We start from the raw sequence: 21,098 nt of genomic DNA on the forward strand, positions 1-21,098 counted from the left end.
AAGTGATCTGATTATTTCTTCTGAAGAACCAAAGGTGACACAAACGTCTCTGCAGTCAGTGGAGTTTCTTCCATGCAATGAAGGAGTGTTTTATTTTTCTCTCCAGGTTTTTTAAAGATTTCTTGAACATCTGTTTTTTGGGGTTTTTTTGGAAGGACTTTAGTAAAACCAGCAGAAGAAATGATGGACATAGACTTGGATCACCTTTCTAATAGTTTTCATCACTAGAAAAATCATGCTTCACGTGCATTACTTAATATGGCTTTTTCCAATGAGCTTTTTCTGTTAGTGAATGGATATTTCTGCATTCCTGAAGACACGAGACACTGGAATCTGAAAGCAATGGGCTGATTTGGGTGGTGGGACTTACTCTTTTTTTTTTTTTTTCTTTTCTTCAGGTGGGTGTTGGTTTAAAAGGCATAATTGTAAAATTGGCAAAGAATCTTTTACACTTTGTGGTTCTAATACTTGAAAATTAAATACCTCATGGCTCTACGAGTAGAGTTAATGAGGTGTCTTATTTAAACCTGTCGGTTTAAATATTATTGCAGAGAACTCTAATTATGGGGGCAGAGTATCGGCTTCTGTATCAGGTTCTTATAAATGTAATTCCTACAGGGACACTGTGTAAATTGAGATGTCACTATGAGCTTCTCACATTTTCTCTAAAAACACAAAACGAGGCAGGTTTTAAAATGTGAAAATTTGAAAGCGTTATTTTTTCATGGACAAGAGGAAAACCTATTGTTCTCCTAGATGATGTATTTATGAACTTTGTTCGGTACAGAAATAAATTGTTTAATGGAATAAATTAGAAAAATGTAATAAAATGGTACTGCAAACTTGATTATTTTTTTTGTTACGCTCACGCTCACAGTACTATAAAAGATGTGTGCGGGTGCACATGCACAGGGATTAACCTTGTTCTGAGTCCTGTAAATTGCTGCTGTTCCCAATGATGGAAGACTTTTCCTTTGCCTTATCAGACAGTTGAAGACTGTGTGAAACCTGAAATAGTTGATTTTTTTGAAGATAAAGCAGGTTTGGGGAATTTTTTGGTTTTGCTCGTTTCAGAGCAAGTGGAAAATGGTCTTTGTGCTTTGTATGTAGAGTGTGATTTTTATAATGCGCTACAGTTTGAGTGATAAGAGGAGCAATGCAGGTTGCTTTCTCTTTAGTTTGATGCTGATTTCTACCATCATTATGCCATCCCTCACTTTCGGTTGTTGTTGAGCAGAACAGTAACATTGTGCACCTTTTTATGCTGTGATAAACTGTGCTGTTGCAGAACTCACGGGGTATTTGAGCTGGAAACATCAACCAGGGCTTGATGCGTTGTTCACTGAAGTCCCTGAGTAGATCCTTGGCAGTGGAAATGGGGGGTTTATGGGGTTTCGGTTCGTGCTGACAGAGAATGGCCACTCAGATCCCTGCACTTGCCTTTAGTGAGCACTGAGCTAGGCTTATAGGAAGCTGTACAGAAAGTCTGTGCTTGCAGAAGAAATCTTCTGAGACAAAAACGGAAGAGCTCTTGAAGAAATGACTTTCTGCTGCTGCCAAGTGTTCATCCTACACAGGAGATGGGATAAAAGCAATGGAAAAGCAAAGAAAAAGAGACTTATCTGCCAGAATACATGGAAGCTATTCAGTCAGAATGCTTTCAATAATAGTTTGTGACACAGTAAAATTAATTGGGTTCCATACTTGCTTTCTTTAATTTTCCATGTACATAGCCACAATATTTTAAAGTGTCCAAAATATGTAGTTTTCCTTTAAACCTTTATAGCATGTGAGTACCAAATAAAACTTGTTTGAAATATTTCTATTTCTGCTTTGATTTTCTTGCATACTTGAAGCAGGAGTCAGTCTGTGATGGAAAACTCTTCTTCGTGTTCCTGCTATGCCTAAAACCTCTTTAGTTTTTAGTTTCCTCTGATCTCTTTACTGAAAAATCAGTACAGGGTTACTTACAGCTATGAACAGAACAAAGTAGTTGCCAGTAAGATTTAGCTTCATTTTTTCTTTTGTCTGAGGATTCATTTAGGCTCAGGCATAAGCTGTATTGATCTCAAGTATTTTTGTGAGGCATCAGAACACTCACTTTGCTGTTTAAAGCATAGAGATGAAGATTACTTCGTTTCTCATGTGGTTTTTGCACTGGACTGCAAACAAAACAATGTATAATTATATTCATTCCAGGCTTCTTCAAATAAAAGGGGAAAATACATGCTATCTTTCAAGGACCCAACATGCAAACTAAAGTCTACAGAATGGGTATAGATGTAGGTGTGAGACCCCAAAAATATGAAAAAAAAAACCAAAAAAACGAAGATTTTAAGTGTTGGGTATAACCCCTTCTTTAAATGCTGGAGGATTTGAATATCATTATCAGTAATAAGTACAGTATAAAATGAATGCCAGCTTTTTTGCCTGCTATTGCATCTGTTTTGTTATTTGTACTTTTGGAGTCAACGGCTCTGTGAGGTAGAATCAGCAGTTGTAGAAATTAAAGCTTTTCTGAAGGTATGGAGTAGTGAGTGACCTTTCACAACAACTATGTTTCTTGCGAAGACGTTGAAGTAACGTTTGCAATTAAATAGCTAAGAAAAACAGAGAGGACACTCGAAAGTCTTCACTTACGCCACAGTGGTCATAAAAAGTTGCATTGGTTTTCTGTTTGGAAAATGATCGTCCAAGGAGGTGGCCTGACGTTGGAGATCTCCTGCTTTCATCCCTAGCTGTGTCAGTCAGCTCCTTTCGGTCCTCTGTTCTAAGAACCCAACTGCACCAACATCATCAGGTGCATGAGTCTTCCACATGGCGTTTCTAAAGACATTTCCTGTCTGCTATACATGAATATTGAAAATTCCATACTGTTTTATCCGAGAGCTATCTGTTCTTTAACAAGTCTTTTTGCTGTGCTGTAGAGAAGATTTTAACTGTTTGGGGCTGGGTGGGTTGGTTTGTTTCGTTGCTTTTAGACATTATAATTGGAGAGAACTTGCCGTTACTGAAATGAAACTTTACCCAAATAAAATGTCTCCCCGTGTTCCTAAGCTCACCTTAGAGATTTGGACCAAAGTAAAATGTTACAGTGAGACCTTAGCTGGCAGATCTTTTTCTACATCTCACTCAATTTGTATTCCATGTCTGTAGCCAATAGCAACTCTAAAGCTGTATATTTATTTATTTATTTTTGTAAGAAACTGTGCAATCTGGGAGCAGAGAGATTGGCCAATTGAATTGTCCTAAAACTTCAGTATTCCATCCAGTCCAACAGGAAGCTCCAACCAGCTTCTTGAATTAAAAAAAAAAGAAGTGTATTGATTAAAGGAGGAATTAGATTACTATTGAATTAGTAGTAGTAGTAGTAGTAGTAGACAACTATTAATAGATTAGCTTTCTCCTAGAAGTTAAAACATTAAAAACATTTAAAAAAAAAGAAAAAAAAAAAGTAGTGCCCCATAAGTTCAAGGCTCTGGACTTTGGTATGGGTTTGTTTTTGTTTTTTTCTGAAAAATACTGTTCTGATTGGCAAGAAGATCCATGAGACAGATTCACTGCCCCTGGAGAAGAGGGAAGGCGGGAGCAGTCTGCACCTGTATACACATCAAGAATTCAAGACAGTTAAATTTAGAGCTAACCATACTATTACATGTTTTGGTCCTCTAACTTCTTTTAAAATGAATTAGCAGAGTGTAAGATCAATGTGTAATCTTGTCAAATTGGTTCACTTTCCCTTTTGCAAGTACCTATGGAAATAATATGCCATTGACATTAGATTTCTGGCTTCATATACACATTTCACAAGTCTTTCATGGCAGCTGTTATACTGTGTTTGCTTTTTGATCTGGTCCTGTTCCTGTTATCAGAACATCTCTGCTTTATAAAGGTGCTGTGCACCACGTTCATACCAGGAAACTGCAAGTAAAAGAAGCGGTTAAGCTACAGGAACCAATGAAGGCAGTCATCTCTAAAAGTTCAGGCTCTTGGATCTGGTAAGTTTTTGTAAGCTATCCAGTTTAAATATTAACTGTCTGCATGGCAAATAGCTGCCTTAAGGAGCTCTTGAGTTTCTTCTGTCTGTTGACGGACTTGCTCGAGGAGTTTGGCCATTTGGCTTTCCCTGAATGCTAATGAGAATTCTGGATCTGAAGAGGAGAAACGAGTGTTAGGCGAGCTGCAGCAATTGCCTTCTTCAGATGTTTTCCCCTGCATTTTAATGCATGTGCTTAGAATGCTTCTATTTTAGGTTAGATAATGTAGTTGTTTCGTACTACAGTATAAAATAAGTATACAGAAAGCAGAACAGTATCTTTCTGCCACACAAAACAGATGCATACGAATTCAATTTTCATCCCTACAGCCATTCAAGAATGCTTGCTGCTAATTTCAGGTCCAGATGGCAAAAGCTGTTTCACTCCATTGGCAAATTCACCCTTATGTACTGATTCTGTACAGCAGATATACGTAAGGATTTATCAGACTCTTGGCTATGGCTCTGTATTTGTGAAGATATGCATTATACATATATTATCATTATAATTTATTATCATATTGCATTTTTCATCTGTACTCAACTTTAAGTACTTAAAAGATGATTTAAAAACGACAGAACCAAAGAGAGAAATATATTAAGGAACAGAATTTTTAGTATGGAAGAGATGCAGCTTTCCAGCTTTTGCCATCCATGTGATCTGCTTGTGTTTGCTTAGTCAAAATAGATTAAAGTTTTAAGTTTGAAAAGCTTTTAGGCTGAGCCTAGTGCCACGCACCCTCATACTGGACACTAAACATCTATACCCCAAGTCCTGTTTCCTGCTGATCTAAAAGTTCAAAATAAATGAAATAAATCTGTGTTTATTGTAAGATATTCTTTCTTGTTTTAAAACAGATAAAACAGTTAAGGTAGCAGCTGCCCTTGGGCTTCTTCTGCTTGCTTAGGCAAGCAGAGCTGTCAGTTCAGGAGCGTAGGTGACAGCCCGTGACAAAGATTTGCCTTTGCTGTTGATGGAAGCAGGCAGTGCCCCAGAGGTTGGGCCTGGCGGTGAAGACGTACCTGCCTGCAGTCTGCAGAATGTGGAAATGGCCAGCTGCTGGAAGCGAACCTCTTGGTGGGTAAGAAAACTCCTAAGGTAGGCCTGAATCTCAGTGATGTGACACTTCAACAAAAGCATCATCTTTTCTGCATGAATAGGAGAATAACTGGAGATCAGCAGGAGCTTTTAAAACACTTCCATAGCTGTTTATTGTAACAACGCTTCAGATTGTTAATGACTGATCTGCCTTCGGCTACAACCTGTGTCACTGCAGAGAATGGCAAAGGGCTTCCACCTCCATTAATGGTGGCACTGGTTCTGCATGGAATTGATGTGCAGGATTTCTGCAGAGTGGGCAGCTCTATCGGGGAGCCTGTCCTTTTTTTGCTGCATGTGCTGACACATATGCTGATCAGCTTCTCACACTGACCAGTGAAGCATGCTGCTGCTGGACTCCATCACTGCTTTGCTCTGAACATCTTTTTCTGGCAGATCTGAGAAGTGCTCAGCTGCACAGGACAAGTGTCTTGGTCATAGAAGTATTTGTCTTCTGCTCATTATGCTATCTTCATTATCTCTCACTGAAATTTAAAACATATAGGCTACCTTTAAAAAGCCACTTCACTGCACCTGCTAATCTATTCAAGAGTTAAAACAGCAGTGTTTGGTTCATCTTCCTCTTGCTGGTCAGGCAGTGGAAGTGATCTAACATTTTGGAACACAACTGTAGTGGAAGTGCTAAGTCATGACCTGAACCAGTGATTGAGCACCTGGTGGGAAGGCAGGGCTAACCCAGGGGAGCTCAGGTGAATGCAATACATCTGAGTGACTGGAAGGGGTGGAGCCAGGATCCATGCCTCCCTAGACCTCATCTAAGGGTTGGCAGTGGATGTGAGAGCATCTCTTGCTGGAGATGCCTGCCTACCTGAGGCTTTCCAAAGGTAAGCAACTCTTTTCCTTCATTTCTGCATCCGTGGCTGCTGCATTTGGGTTAGCATCTCATTTGCTGTAGGATTATCATCCTATTATAGCTTACAACAACCATCTATGCCCCTGCAATTGCCCCTATCAGCCTCTGCTCCTATATGAGGAGATGCCATTATGTTGTATATATACTGGCAGAGAGGGTCAAACAAAGATGCAGCGATGCCTCTTGTCTGAAACGTGCTCTTACTTCCTTACTGAGGAGTATTTTACACCATCCCACCTTTCTGCTTAAACCTGTCTTTAAGGACCTCAGAATTGGCTTAGAGACTAGCCGTGCAGAATAAAGTGCTTGAAGAGGGCAGCAAACACCTCACCCAGATCTTTGGCTAAGGTCTATTTTCACTGCTAAGTGTGTATTTCAAGGGTGACTGGAGGCTCTTTTGTGCTAATGAATTTGTTGAAACCAGATGGAGGATGATGGAAGCATGTTAAAGGTTGTTCAGCACCTGCCAGTTAACTCCTCTGGAAAAAGACTCATTTCACTTCAGACAACCATAAGTGTCTTTGAAAGCACAGTTAATGCTGTGTGACAGTTACCGTGATCTATCATGTGCTGGATGATGGAGGCAGCTCGAAAGGATGTCTCGGTATGTTCCCGTTGGCCAGCCAGCCTCACCAAGCGCTTTGTCAAGGGTTCATCTATCCATTTGACCATGCGTAACGTGGCTCCTTCTAGAAGGCAAAAAGGTAGGAGAGCTGTCTGTAAATAGAAAATCCCCTGCCCTAGAAAAGAGCGTGACTAATCTGCCAGAACCCATATGTCTAAGTAGGAAATCTTTTACAGAATTGGAGGAACAAAATAAGTGCTGAACTTCTGCAATAAGTATTTCTAACTTGTAAAATATGGCCATGTCTTGAAGCTATGCCCTCAGTAAGGTATATGGGTTTGATTCACAGAGACCCTGTTGGATTTTTATTTCATTGGGTTTGTGCTCTGAAAGAATGCATCATTTTATACTCAAGATCCACTCTGGCCTATTTGTCTCTGTCCAACAGTTGCTGAGCATCTCTTGTTGAACTAAATGAAACGTGTCACCAGTTGCATGGCAGTTGCAAGAGAGGAAATGTTTGACAGATGATATCCAGTCCAAGAGTGAGATGGGGAAGTTTACACTTATCCTGTGTGTCATGAGAACAGCTGTTTGTTGAGGGATGGTAACTTGGGATCTCTTATAAAATCCATGTGCAATAAATTTAAGGAGATAAACACACTCTGTATTTTAGTCTCTTTCTCCTCTTAGATCAGTTTCTGGTATTGTGAAACAAATTCAGCTGAGAAACTGGGTGACATTACAACAGTAGATGGGTTGTGTATGGCAGTGAAGTTTGGCACATGGAGTTTTAAGCAAAAATAATAATTAAGCAGTTCAACAGGGAAAAAAAATGCAAATAATGGAACCAATGTCACCTACCTTGCTCTCCTTACACATTATGGCAAAACTCCCAGTAAACTTAAACGAAAAATCTAGGCTTCAGTTCCCATTAGAATTAATAAAGGATGTGTGCCCTTCTCAGAGGAAGCCATTTATGGTGAGGTTGTTTCCCTACCTTGCTTTGCCAGCTCAGCAAGGCAAGATGTCACATAATGAAGAGAGTCTTCTTGAATGTCAATAGAAAGCATGGTCTGGAGGAGACCTTCAACACATGGGCTCTCAATGATTCTCTGCAATGAGAAAAAGATTAACATTCAGCACTTCCATTGTGTTCTGATGGTGAAGTGTTATCTAATCAATCCTTGAACTCCAGCAGCTTGGGGCTGCGCCCACTACCCTGGGCAGCCTGTTCCATGCCCACTGCCCTCTGGTGAAGAACCTTTTCTTAACCCCCACCCTGCCCCTCCCCTGACACAGCTCCATGCCGTTCCCTCGGGCCCTGTCCTTGTCACAGAGCAGAGCTCAGCGCTATCCCTCTGCTCCCTGTGAGGAGCTGCAGCTGCCATGAGGCCTCCCCTCAGCTCCTCTGCGCTGGGCTGAGCAAACCCAGGGACCGCAGCCAGAGATCATGTGATTGTAAGTGTTTCCCAGGGCTCGCTCTGTCTGTGGGTTGTTCTCATGATCACAAATTGCTTCAGAACTTAAGGATTTCTTTGACCTATTACTGCTGTATCAGGCTGTATATTAGAATCAGGCTTTCACTTGCTAAAGTCTTGCAGCAAAGTAACACGAGTGCTCCAGAGCTAAGCAGGGGGAGATGTGGAATTGTATCGTTTTCTTTGCATCTGAGGCTTTGAAAGCTTTCTGGTGTTGAAATGCTCTGATCTGTGGAAATATGAGGGAACGTGACAAGCAAAGGTGAGTTTTGTTTCTGCAGAGCTGTTACGTATTAAACATTTCTGTTTATCCCTTATTTTTTAGATTGCATCTGCTATGCCCCAAACGTCATGCATATCTCTGCACCAGAGTTTATGTTTTAGATACCAAGTTGAAAACAGAGAGGTTTAGCCTGTGCAAGCCCAGATAAAAAGCCCTTGAGAGCAAGGAATGAATTCTGAGCAAGTCACCAGGCTTAATTAGGGAAGTTGCATCTGCAGCTCATAGGAAAATCCTAATGATGGAAGCTGCTCACGACACCATGAGGGAGCTCAGGTGGCCATCAACAAAAAGAATATCTTCTTTTGTATTCTAATTTTATATTGCAATTTTTTAACTTGCTGCTTAGCAGCTGAAGCTGGATTCAAGACTGCTGCCTTTAGAGCTGCTACAGCCTGTGTCCTGCTGGCACGAAACCACTGCTTTTTTCCCTCTTGTGACAAGGACTCTTATGTGCCTTAGAATTGACCTTGGAAGCCTGGCGCTCCTATTCATTTCTGTGAGTTCACTTCTGAAGTGAGTGCTAAATACGTTACATGGCGCACTGAAAAGCTTTTATGAAGATGAACCAGCTCCCTGCCAAGGACGACACAAAGTCACAGAATCTAACTGATAAATGTGGTAGTTTTTTAAAGCAGATCTTGAAAGCATGGTCCATTTTTCCTCTTATTGTGGGCCTTGAGTTTGCAGAAATGCATTTCCTTGCAAAAATTGATTTCACAACTGTAAAAACTATTTTAATTCCTATCTTTGCTAATATAAGTGAAAAGCTTTATTGGAAACTGCCATTTCCAATCCCTGCTTAAGACGTGCCAAAAGGTTTGTCCCATTCCTCATTATTAGTTAGGTTCATAGTTCTACAGCAAAGTTTTCCTCTTGGTTGGTTTAAATCTCTTCCAGTTGCATTGAGTGCTGTTACATCATGGGAGAGCCGGCAAAGGAGTGCAAGAACAGTCTTTGCAGTAGGAACAACTTTACTTTGTACTGTGGTTTGGTACTTCAGCCTAACCCAATCTAGACAAAACTCAACAGAGCACAAGAGCTGCAAGAATGAGAATTAACAGTGAAGGGGAAAAAAAAAAAAAAAAAAAAAAAAAAAAAAAAAAGGAAGGATAAGACTGTCCCTAAGCCTGAAATCAGGTAAGTCACAGATTTGACACATTGGGAGTGAGTAAAATTCGATCAGTTCTGAGGCCTGTAAACACGTAACTAAAGGTATACGAAGAGTGACAGTTAGGAAATCGGGGTTCGGTTTCTAACCAGCCAGGGATTCTCCTGGATGATTCCTTTAATTAGTTTGAATGATCTTTGCTCAAAATATGTTTTGTACCTATGATTCGGTCACTCAAATTAGGTAAGCGTATCATTCATAGGAAAAGCAGACATTCCTTGTTTTCTTTAGCATGTTTCCATTGTACTGGAAAAAAATGGAAAGATAACTTTTGTTACGACATATTGGGTCCTTTTATTCATAAACACATTTCTGTGCAGAGTATACTTAGTGTATATTTTATAAGTAATAACAATAAAATCTTTCTGTGGGTAATGCTGATTCTTTATAACTGCAACCTCCTTGGGTATAACTTATTAAAAAAATAAAATGGTACACACCTGTCTGTTCTTGGAAAGGTTCAGGTTTTCGATGATGCAAGCAGCGTGGCCAGCAATCACATGGTCTGTTGTGTGCACTGATAGGAGCATCCCCAGGCTCTGCAGTAGCTCAGTGCACACCAGAGGATCCTAAGAAAAGCAACCAGCATTTCCATTACATCCCGCACAGACAATGCCAAGCACAGTGATGAAACTTTGCAGCAAACAGGAGGTAGATTGGACTTAGCTCTGCAAGACAAGCATTACTTGATTCATTTAAACCAACAGCAAAACGGTTGTGACCAGTGCCTTTTCTCTCAAAATATGGCCTACTGACTGGCAAAGGAGGTTTCTGGAGATGCAACGGCAGCAGCACCATGTCTTTAAGTACCCCAGCAGCTTACCCAACAGTAATGGACTGTACATTTAGGCCAATTTTTGATCAGGCATCGTTTCAGTAAGGTGTTGTCAACAGCATCTTCTGAGACCATACATATGTTTCTCTGTTCTCTGATGGGTATTTTAGAGAAACTTTGCCTTTCTCCCTGGAAGTAGTTTTCCTCCCATATTAAATGGGTTTGCATCACCAGCCAGGTAGGTTACTCAGCAGGATTTGGGTTAGGTCTACAGTTGAAAGCAATGTAAGATTTCCTCTTGGAAAACTTTTTTCTTTCTGTCTGTTCTTTGTGTGATTCCTGTGTTCATGAGTAGCAGACTATTTTATTTGCGTTACTTAGAAATTGAGACACTTCTGTGTGTTCGGTGTAAAACAAATAACTGGTCCTATATATAATTGGAAAAAAAAAAAAAAAGGGTAATTCTGAATTTGAAAATCTGCTTCAGGACCACTGAAGCAGCACAAAAAGTAGTTTTTAAAAGTTTAACATGCACCTTCCTTTTGCATGGCTTAAATGACAAAGTATATCTATTGGAGGCCTGGAGTAACTCCCTTATGAGGAAAGGCTGAGATACCTGGCACTGTTCAGCCTGGAGAAGACTGTGCGGGGAATCTTACTGATGCTTGTAAATATCTAATGGGCAGAATTGAAGTGAATGAGGCCAGGCTCTTTTCAGTAGTGTGCAGTGACGGAAGGAGAGGAAATGGGCACAAACTGGAGCACAGGAAGTTCCATACGAACGTGACAAAGAACTTCTTTACTGTGAGGGTGACAGAGGGTGACTAGAACAGGCTCCCCAGAGAGGTTGCAGAGTTTCCATCTCTGGAGATATTCAAAACCTGCCTGGACACCTACCTGTGTAACCTACTGTAGGGAACCTGCTTTAGCAGGAGATTGAACTACGGGATCTCCAGAATTCCCTTCCAATCCCTATGATTTTGTGATTCTATGATATGTTTATTTTTTTCTTAATGTCACCTGACATCTTCACTTCTGTTTATTTTAAGCACTGTCGTAACCAGCAACATTAAAATAAGACATGGAAGTAGATGGAAAAGGCAGTACTATGGCAAAATTCAGAACATTAAGGAATCCTATATGTAGGCATGGCTGTAAACTTTCTCTAAGTCTGTTTTTACTTGTCCTCAAAATCAGAAATCACATAATTTTAGATTATTCATTTCAGTTACCACTAATGATTGTTTTCTGTGCTTTTTGGACTATGTGTCCTCTTTTCTACCTAATCCTATTGACTGTAGTACCCTTATTTAATTTGCTACAGCACAAGAGGAGGAAATTGTCTATAGACTCTAAATGAACTTTCCAATATATAATGACTTCCCTGCCAAGCCTCTTCTGTCTATTTAGACCTACATCAGCAAGTGACAGTATTCTGAATTCTGCTGAGCCTCCTTGGCAGGCATGTGGCTGGGATCCAGAGTTTGTTGGCTCAGTCCTGCACAGCGTGAGAGGCTCAGGAGAGAACTCTGAGTACAAGTGGTTTGGGTGGTTCAAGTGAGTATTGACCTAACTTCTCCTCAGATTCAAAATAAAAGTGCAAGGAAAAGCATTCCAGCAGGAACTGTGCTCGGAATTGCAATGCTGTGCTCAAAATCCTTGGGTAGACAGTGCTTGCCAAGATAAATATTATCCTGTTTGTCAGGTAGCTTGATGGGAAAGCAAAGCTCTTTGTGCCTGGAATGGGAAGTCAGAAGCATCACCTAGAGCTGACACATCCTTGCTCACAGGAATGTGACTTAAAAGGCCATTTCCCACAGACACTGACTCTTTCCTTAGAGTTTTAGGGCTGGGTTGTCCTTTGGGGAACTGAATAAAATTCCCCTGTAAGAGAGAAGTAGTTCAGTGCTCTCCGGGAACCACTGTTAGCAGCCAGGACAGTGACCAAAAGGAAGGGACGGGAGCTAGTATGAAGCATTCCTGGGGGTTTAATTAATGGTAATGAAAGGGCAGATGAATCCTGCCCTGTTGTATCCTTGGCAGCATTTGCAGTAACTCAAGCATCATTTGACTCGGTGGTAAAGGTTAGCTTTGTGTGGTGGTTTGTTTCCTAACAGCTGTTCCCATGGAGAAGTCCCTCTTTCAGACTCAGAATTCAGCCTGGGTGAGTGAAAGAAACCTTGAAAGGCCTTGAAAACCCAGGCCACAGAGATGGGGAGGCCCGGGGAGAGAGAGGTCAGCCTCTCCTCAGAGCACGTGGCCTCACTCACTCCCTGGGGACGGCCCTGTTTGCTCACTGAAATAAACCTGTAGATGTAATTGGATTTTTGCTGTGCAAATCACCCCTGGCAATATTTCAGCAGTGAGCTTGCTGGGATCAAATTGCATTCAGTTGCAGGAGGCAGTTCAACATGTGATGAGGACATGTGGTGCTAATGTGGCCTGTACAAAACCTTTGGAAAGCTCAGTCCTCTGATTGTGGCTCTGTGGGCATTGAGCTTTCCCAACTTTTCCATCATGTCCCTGAGTTAGAAGAGGCACAATCCACTTCATACCGTGCCATGTACATGCAACATGATGTGAGGCACCAGGCCTACAGTGCCCTGGGGAAATTCCACGTCTCAGCCCCACCTGGGCCCAGCTGTGGTCACTGAGGCTGTCACTGCTGCTTACAGTAGTGTGACAGGAAAAGCTCTTGCTTTTTTTTTTTTCCTCTATCTGCCCAAACTCCAGCTCTCCCATGAGATTATTGTTAGCTTAAGCTACCTATCAAAAACCTTTCACATCCGTGTTCCTAAGGATGCTTTTAATCACTCGAAAGGAAAAGCATGTTTAAACTTAATAATGATAATGTCTGTCACTACTTAGAGATTTGGCGTTTTATGTGGAGGATGAAAGTACAGGAGTGTCTGTGTTGGTTGTTTGCTGCAGTTTGTTTTTAGCCAGAGTGCTTCATGTGTTTGCATGGCATTACACTGCTGAATGGTAGTGTTTGCCATGAACATGGGCAAAGAAATCATTCTGTAGCTAAGGACACAAAGAGACGCAGGAAAGTTCTAGTGAATTAGCTAAAGATTGATGGACTTTTAAATTATCTCATGTCTAATTAAAAAAAAAAAAGTCTTCAGATTGTCAGCAGAGTGAGAACACAGGGAGTGCAGGGTGGTGTCCACTCAGCCAAGCAATCTGACACCCATCTCCACCTTTTCCCTCCCCAGGGCCTCATCACAGGTGACCCAATTAACTATGGAATCCCCAGCTTCCCACTCACCACAACAGATAGGCTCCTTGGGTAGAGACAAGGCAGCTGCAGTAGGCAAAACCTCATCTTTTGGGGCAGAAAGAGGAAGGGTTGGGAGATCTCACAGAGCATATCAGCACTCCTCACAGGATGCTGTAACAGTGTTAATGCAGGCAGTGGCCAGAACTGTTCTTTCCCTCTGGCTCTCAGGGGATGAGCTGCCATACCTGGTTGTGTGGGTACTGGGACAGCACCCAGAGCAGAGCGACGGCTGCACGACGCACATCCTCACTGCTGGACACAAGGAGAGAGCACAGCCTGGGCAGGACATCCTTGGCAACCAGCTTGGCCTGTGTGTCTGCTGTTTGGAGAAGATGATGATGAAATGTGAGTACATTAGAGGGGACAACCCAATCTCTGTGGGATGGGATAGTGCTCGGTATTTCGTTATAAAAATTAAACCTCATTTGGTCTGGTTCATCTGGACAAGAATTAATACAGGTTTGAGAGCAGCATGTAGCTTTGGACACCCTTCATTTTATGTCTAAACCTCGGTGAGAAAAAATGAGGGGCATTTTCTGGACAATTCATTGGCCTAAAACTCTGTAGAAGGGGCAGATAGACCTCCTTGAGCACTACCTGTCTCAGTCGCAGTCCTTCTACAACACTGGCCCTGCAATCTCAAAGTCTCAAAGACCAGAGTCACCAAGGAGCAAAGAGAAGGGCCTTTACTCCCCGCCCCACCATCACTGTGACTGCTTGATAACAAGGTGCCTCCACAATTTCTAGATGAACAACTCTACTCTGGGCCCTAGGACTCTAGTGCTGAACATGCAGCTCCTCTGCTTTCATCTCCGGAGTATCTTGTAGAAATGGATTGGGGTTCTTAACAGGATAGGACTATTTTTTTTACGAGGATGAAAAATGCTTGGGAGCGAATTACAGTTAATGAGAGATTCATGCCTTAGGAGAGGGCAGGCCCCACTCAGGCAGCAATTTCAGGAGACATTCTGTCCTAATCAGGGTTAATGATTGGGAAATGTGGAGGGGAGCAAAAGGCCCCATGCATACAAGATATATGCTGGCTCCCTCACTTTGGGTACTACCCCTTGCTGTCTGGGGCAGGTTTAGTTGAGTGCACACCAAACAACCTCCCTCTTCCTGCAGCATCCAAGTGACATGCAGAAATTAGGGTGTCTCTGTTTTTAATGGGAAAGGTTCCCAACCCACCATGCTCATTACGAAAGGCAGAGAGAGAAAGGAAAAGAAATAGTGTGGTTCATTTATCTCTAACGTGTTACTTACCCCTGGTAGCCAAATTTCTTAGGCAAACACATGCCTGGCTTGAAACCTTCTTGTGCCAAAGGGAAAAAGAAACAGAGAGAAAAAGAGTGGTTTCAATAACGTGTGTTCCTGGCTATTGAACTCAGAATAAATGTGACAACGCTGGCAAGCTATCACACTATCTTCAGAGCACAAATTTTGGGCCTTTTTTTTTTTTTTAACCACTTTTTTTAAAATGAGTTTGTTTCAACTTCCCCTAGATAAGTCATTGATGAGGAAGAGCCAACGGAGTTCAGTTTTTGGATTATTTGTGGAATGTCAAATCAATTATAGGAAAATGTACAGACTGAATTTGTCTCATGTGCTTTTTTTTTTTCAACTAGGAGAGACAACACAGAATTTAAGGTTTTACGCTTTAAATCCTGAATTGAACCTTGCTGAAGTTTTTTAAGAGAATGGCTCCCAGCAAAGCGAGATTTTCTAGATGTTATTCTTTGAAGCCTTATAGTCAAAGCTAAGGATATCACAAGGAAGAAAAAAGGAGAAGTAGCATAATAGGTGCAAGAGCCTGGAAAGAGCACTTCATACGCAGTTTCAGATTTAAAGAAAATAGGTCACCTAGCCTAAAGGAAGTGTCCAGGGCTTTAATGTTTCCCTTTTCTTTCTCCAAATGTTGCCCTCATAGAACCTACATATGTTTTAATGTCTGTCTTTCCTTGTGGGAAATATGTCATAGAGCCATCTGTACAGTAGATATGCAGAAGTATGCCAGACTGAAACTGAAAGCCCAGCTTTATAGCTGTGCTCTGATGCTAAACCTTCATGTAAAGAGGGGGTTGCAGCTTTACCTTGTCCACAGAGGAGGACAGAAGAGAGATGAGTGTGCGCAGCAGGAATCTGTCACCAATTCTCAGCATGGCCTCGTGGTGCTGAGCGTTGGCTGCTATGTTGCTTAGGGCAGCACAGCTATAATACTGCGGAGAGCCAAGGGAAAAAAAAAAACAGGGAGAGAGGTGGTCACAGTGATGACAGCACTGAAGTGAGTAAAACTAAATTGGAGAAATGCTGAGACTGAGAGCTGAAGAAAATACAGTGCTTTTTCATCTTCAGTTATTTTGTGAGGTAGACCTGATAACAGCCTGAGTGGGCTCAGGAAAAGCAAGGCAGTATCTGCTGTTGCTACAACAGCAGCCGTGCTGTGGCAGTGCATGCTGCACAAACCCACGAGCTCCTTGGTGTCTGGGAACGTCCTGCACTGCTGCAGCTACTCCTCGGCTGACACCTACCTTAGCTCATCTACATCGACTGCATTGTATATTTACATTGGTGGACTGGAGACGGATGTTGTCGCTGCCCTAACGTGCCAAGAGATCATTTTCAAAAGATTTAAACATTAATTCCAGGGAAGATTATATATATTAAAACATGTGGTACGTGGGAGGTGTAATTAGAAGGAACAGGTTGAACTGCAGAGAAAGAAATTTTAAGATGAATGTCAGGTGATGCTGATACAGTTTGCAGAGAGCAGTTCCAGAGGCTCCATCACTTCTGACATTTACAACTGAATAGACCCAAGGAGAACACCGGAGGAAACAATCCTGTGCTTCTCAGACAAGCAGTGAACAAGTGGACTTTAAGGTTTACAAATCTGACTCATAGGTTTTCATTAGCATACTTGAAATCAAGGAGCAACTTTGTTAACTGTGCAGAAATACAAGGTCTGGGGTAAGCATAAAATAGGAAAATTTCCCAGACATCCCAAACAATGAGAAAAAAAATCTTTGCAAGTTATGCCTTCTAAAACACTTAGCAGAATTGTTTAGAGAGGAAAATCAAAAGAGGCAAGAAGAACAGAAGAGCAGACCTATCAGCAGCTGATCTGATGGTCCAAAAGAGACAGAAAGGTAGCTGTATAACAACTGTGTGCACGTATTAGTATGTGCTGGCATTATAAACCCCCTGTGGAGCTAAACAAATCATGTGCTTTGAATAGATGTTGTCTGACTGAGCTGAGTTCCTCCAAGATGCAGTCACATGTCACTCTGCTTCTCTGCAGAGCCTTCCCCTCCCTCCACCTTTGCATTTCCCAGTTCTCCCTACAGTCACACTGTCCTTGTTAGAAAATCTGACCTGTGCCATACCTGCACTTCTGAGTCAGGGGACTCCAGCAGCAAGGTGAGAACTGGCAGGGCTCCCTCCTTGCACAAGACCAGTTGGATCCTCTCTGCCATTTAAAAAAATGAAGTTCTGTTACTGTGTCCTTTCCCTTCCCTCTCTCTCATCTGGAGGCATTATTCAACAGGGATATGCACAATAGAATGATTTTGCTTATACAACCATCAGAGCACACCATTTAGAGTTGGTGCAAGACAGTAGCATGCAGTCATTTTAACAAAATGACCTAGGCTGGTTGGTTGAGCCTGTGCTGGTTTTCTGCTAAAACCTATTGAGAGAATCTGATTTGGTGGAGAATATGAAAAACCTCAAGCATGATCTTCACCACGCATGATTTCCGTGTAAAACAAACAATAATAGCAGAAGTGTAATAGTCAATTGTAAAAATTCTTGCCAATCATTCCCCCTACTGTATAGAAATAAGATATTGCTTAGGTGTGTGTCATCTAGCTGTGTGGGCTAATGGTGTCATGTGTATTTTGAATCATCCAACACTGAGTTAGAGATACAAGTTAAACAATATCACAGCTTGGCCTTGCAGGATAGATTTGGATAATCCTTGTTGGATTGTGTCAAAGTACTACCAGATGTGCTGATACCTTTTTAGACCAAAATATTTCTTTAATAAATTATTGTTATTTCTGTTGCTTTAATATTTTAATTGCTTGTACATTAATTCATTGAGTTCAAAAGTCTAGCCTTCCTATTTTGGGTCTAGGTAAAAATGGGTCTGCACTAGCTAAGGGGAGGCCAAACTGAAATAATCAGCCTATGGCATCATCATGAATACAATATGCAAAGGAAATAACTCGTTGAGTAGATAAGCTTTTGTTCTTGTCTTAATCCTTTCAATTTATGTATCTTTATACTGCTGAGGAATTGTCTTTCAGCAACATTAGCTGAACCATTAGTCAGAAAGTACCTGATTGAGTAAGGTTGAGAATAGCACCAACTGCATTTTGTTGTACTCTAGGATCATAGGAATTGGCAAGAGACAGTAAAGGTGTAACTCCTCGAGCAGCGCCGATAGCCTCTCGGTTGGATTCTGGGGAAAAAAAATCAAAGTAAGAAAGAAATGAGACAGTGCCACACGGTATCCTCTTGCTGAGAGTCAGGAGCAGGGCAGCTGGCAGGACTGGCTTTCTTTGGAGTATTGATTCATTTATGTACATTTCTAGACTGTTTAAACAATGGCCAGTCTCTGAAACCCTGCCGAGAGAAACATGAAACACAAGCAAGCAAGAAATGTGAAAATATTTGGATCAGATCATATCCTCAGGTGCCAACTAACTTAGAGATTTATGAGAATAAAAACATCTATTCCTGGAGCCGTTCTAAACTAAGAAACTGATGCACACACACACACACAGTCAAGGATATCTATTCAAGCATAGTTCAGCTGGGATCAGTTTAGTATTCCAGATTAAGTCCCTTTTTGCCTTCATATATATATTTTATACTCAAAGAAGTACCTTTTGTAATGGAAAAAATATTCTCATTCTTGAGTGAAATAATTGCTCTGGGAAAAGCCATCTATTCAAAAATATCTGTGTCACGTGGGAAGCAATTACTCGGGTGAAAATTTCAGGTCAGTTTTGTAGATAAGTCTTTCTCCAATATAATCCATCTGTGTACTGTTCTTTTGTTTCCCACAGTGGAAGTAGAAATTATTTAGTGCAGCTCCATCTGATGCAAACCAGTCTGATGTGATGTAAACTCTAATAAACTGGATAAGGGGGAGAGACAAAAAGATTGGGCATCCAGATATTGACCCTTCCTCATTCTTTCACACAATACACTCCATTAATTATGAGTGAGGAAGAAAAGCTCACATTTTGGCAAAGGCATTACAAATGTCTGGACAAGATTTGGGCATTTTTTTTGTCCACCTTCCTTTCTAGAATAGGGAAAGGAGAGCCCACGTCCTCATGTGAAAGAGCTTCTCAGGGACACGTTTCCAGTCCAAAGATATTCTGAAGGAAGTGGATGACCATGACAGAATATTGAGCCATTGTATGCCTCAAACATTTTTTTTTCCTTTAAGAAAAAAAAAAAAAAAAGCAGTTTGATTTGAAAACGAAAGCCCCATGATTGTGGTGGTCAACACTGGAAGCCTGCAATGGTGGGATGGGCTCTTGCAGCCTGTGTTGGTGGAGGTGGTGACACATGAGCTTGGCACCCTGCTGTTGCCTGGGAGTGAATGGAGCACCCATTCTCACTGTGGAAGAGTGGAGAAAGCACAACAGGTACCTACACAGTGGAAAACTCTGTGACCAAAAACCCTTCTTTTCCTTTTCTTTTGGTGACTCACTAGCTGAGAAATTCAGCTTCGCCATCTTTCTTAGAGCCCGTTATTGTGGATTTGCTGGTTTTATTTTTCCACAAATCATTTTCCCTCATCCCTCTCTCCATTCTCATTCTAGTTTTAGTCAGGTAATGTGAACACTGAATGCTATCTGTTTGTTCAACTTATGACAGAATGGGTGAAAATATCTATCTCACCATGGTGTATAATTGTATTATCATCTCCATGGACCATCTGTTTATCACAGAATCACACAGAATCACAGAATTGTAGGGGCTGGAAGGGACCTCTTGAGATCATCGAGTCCAACCCCCCTGCAAAGCAGGCTTGCTACAGCAGACTGCACAGGTAGGCGTCCAGGCAGGTCTTGAGTATCTCCAGAGAAGAAATATCTCCAGAGAGGGAGATAATCTACATAATACAGTTCCTCCACTGATGCCAGTGCAACAATCAATTCCCCTGAGAGTGTTTTTAGAAAGGACCCACGTATTCATATGCTACTCTACAGTAGGTGAATCACTAACATCTACTCAAACTGGGTTGGAATAATCCACCGGGAAACCTACATTTATGAATCCCTTCCTTCCACTTTCTGCTGTCTGCGTGCTTTAAAATTCTCCTGATAGCACAACTTTGAATGCGCTCTGCGCTCACGGTATCCTTTTTGTTTAGCTTCATAGCCTCCCAAAACCCTTGCTGTGAACATTTAGTTCTGCTCCTATATGCTCTGAGGAGAGTTCTTATCCCAGAACTGATTGTTTGTACTCACAGATTGAAACAGATAATTGCAGATGTACGCATGTCCTGTTGCTGTGTGGATAAATGCCAGTATTGGAACCAACTGACCTTGAAATCCTTTTAATCTAAATGAGCTTGTTCGTTGTTTTGTTTTTGGCTATTTCTGGCAGCCAGTAAGTACTGGATATCCCAGTTCATGTATAACTTGCAGTCACATTGCTAAACAACTTCACCCTGCACAGCTGTGGATGTGTATTGCAGCAGAGTTAAGACACGTTGCCACTCTTGGATTGAAAGTCTCAGTTACCTCAAAGCCTTCTAAAGAATCTTTTCAGTTTTGTTCTGCTTCCATGTTTGTCTTTTAAAAAATATTCTAAACCATGAACAGCATACTTGAACGTCATGACTGAGCAACATTGTTTTCTCAAGCAGATCCTACAAGATATCAGGGCATGTGAGTTAGAATTAAAATAAACTCTAGCAAGTTGCTTCATGCTTTAGTCTCATTGCTGTGGCAGCAAAACATATTCTGAGAAAGAAATAAATGGATCCAGTCCATCTAAATCCTAATTAAATTGAGACACATCTTCAAAACTGATCTAAGTCCCAGGCAGCAACCCAGGCTATGCATTTGCAGGACTGTCTACCTTTATGTTCAGCAGATGATTTCCTACATAGGCTAGAAGTTCCTAGAGTATTTAATGTGTTCTACTTGTGCTCAAAAATACACTGGCACTTACAAAGTGTGCAGTGATGTTAGCTAACCATCCTCAAAAGAGAATGCAACTGGAGTGACTGAGGGTTCCCTGCAACCTGGGTTAAACAGAGATATCGAGGAGGGCCAGAATGCCTTCAATACTAATCAACATCTTTAGGTTCCCAAGGACATCCCTTTCTCTGTGCACTACTTAAAACAGCTGCCTCTGTAGGAGAAAAACTCCACTAACTATACATAACAAAAGCCCTCCTATGTCCAGGAATCTCAAACTTGACATAAAAAAGCAAATCAGCATTTTCACATAGTTGGATCCTGCTTATCTGCTCTCCCTTCACAACATAAGTGCCTAAATGAGA

General features: G+C 41.4%; 2 protein-coding genes across 32 annotated transcripts in view; one reads left to right on the forward strand and one right to left on the reverse strand.

The window, feature by feature from the left end:
- Positions 1 to 1,819, forward strand: part of MAP7 (microtubule associated protein 7) — a 106,171-nt gene extending 104,352 nt beyond the window's left edge. For all 22 annotated transcript variants that reach the window (XM_015284096.4, XM_015284099.4, XM_015284100.4 and 19 more), the window contains one exon: positions 1 to 1,819. In XM_015284096.4, the coding sequence (XP_015139582.1) occupies positions 1 to 11 (11 nt within the window). In that variant the 3' untranslated portion in view covers positions 12 to 1,819.
- LOC421690 (vacuolar protein 8-like) overlaps positions 1,688 to 21,098 on the reverse strand; it is a 26,328-nt gene continuing 6,917 nt past the window's right edge. For 2 of the 10 annotated variants that reach the window (XM_015284183.4, XM_004935707.5), the window contains exons 5-14: positions 17,904 to 18,026; positions 16,948 to 17,030; positions 15,655 to 15,780; positions 14,828 to 14,876; positions 13,750 to 13,883; positions 9,947 to 10,075; positions 7,575 to 7,689; positions 6,564 to 6,698; positions 5,060 to 5,185; positions 1,688 to 4,151 (exon numbers count right to left, since the gene is read on the reverse strand). In XM_015284183.4, coding sequence (XP_015139669.2) covers positions 4,030 to 4,151; positions 5,060 to 5,185; positions 6,564 to 6,698; positions 7,575 to 7,689; positions 9,947 to 10,075; positions 13,750 to 13,883; positions 14,828 to 14,876; positions 15,655 to 15,780; positions 16,948 to 17,030; positions 17,904 to 18,026 — 1,142 coding nt within the window. In that variant the 3' untranslated portion in view covers positions 1,688 to 4,029. Of the gene's footprint in view, positions 4,152 to 5,059; positions 5,621 to 6,563; positions 6,699 to 7,574; positions 7,690 to 9,946; positions 10,076 to 13,749; positions 13,884 to 14,827; positions 14,877 to 15,654; positions 15,781 to 16,947; positions 17,031 to 17,903; positions 18,027 to 21,098 lie in introns of those variants that run through there. The other 8 variants (XM_046939120.1, XM_419727.8, XM_015284182.4 and 5 more) reach the window with 8 other exon arrangements.

The sequence above is a fragment of the Gallus gallus genome, chromosome 3 (assembly GCF_016699485.2).
Source record: "Gallus gallus isolate bGalGal1 chromosome 3, bGalGal1.mat.broiler.GRCg7b, whole genome shotgun sequence".
Lineage (NCBI taxonomy): Eukaryota > Metazoa > Chordata > Aves > Galliformes > Phasianidae > Gallus > Gallus gallus.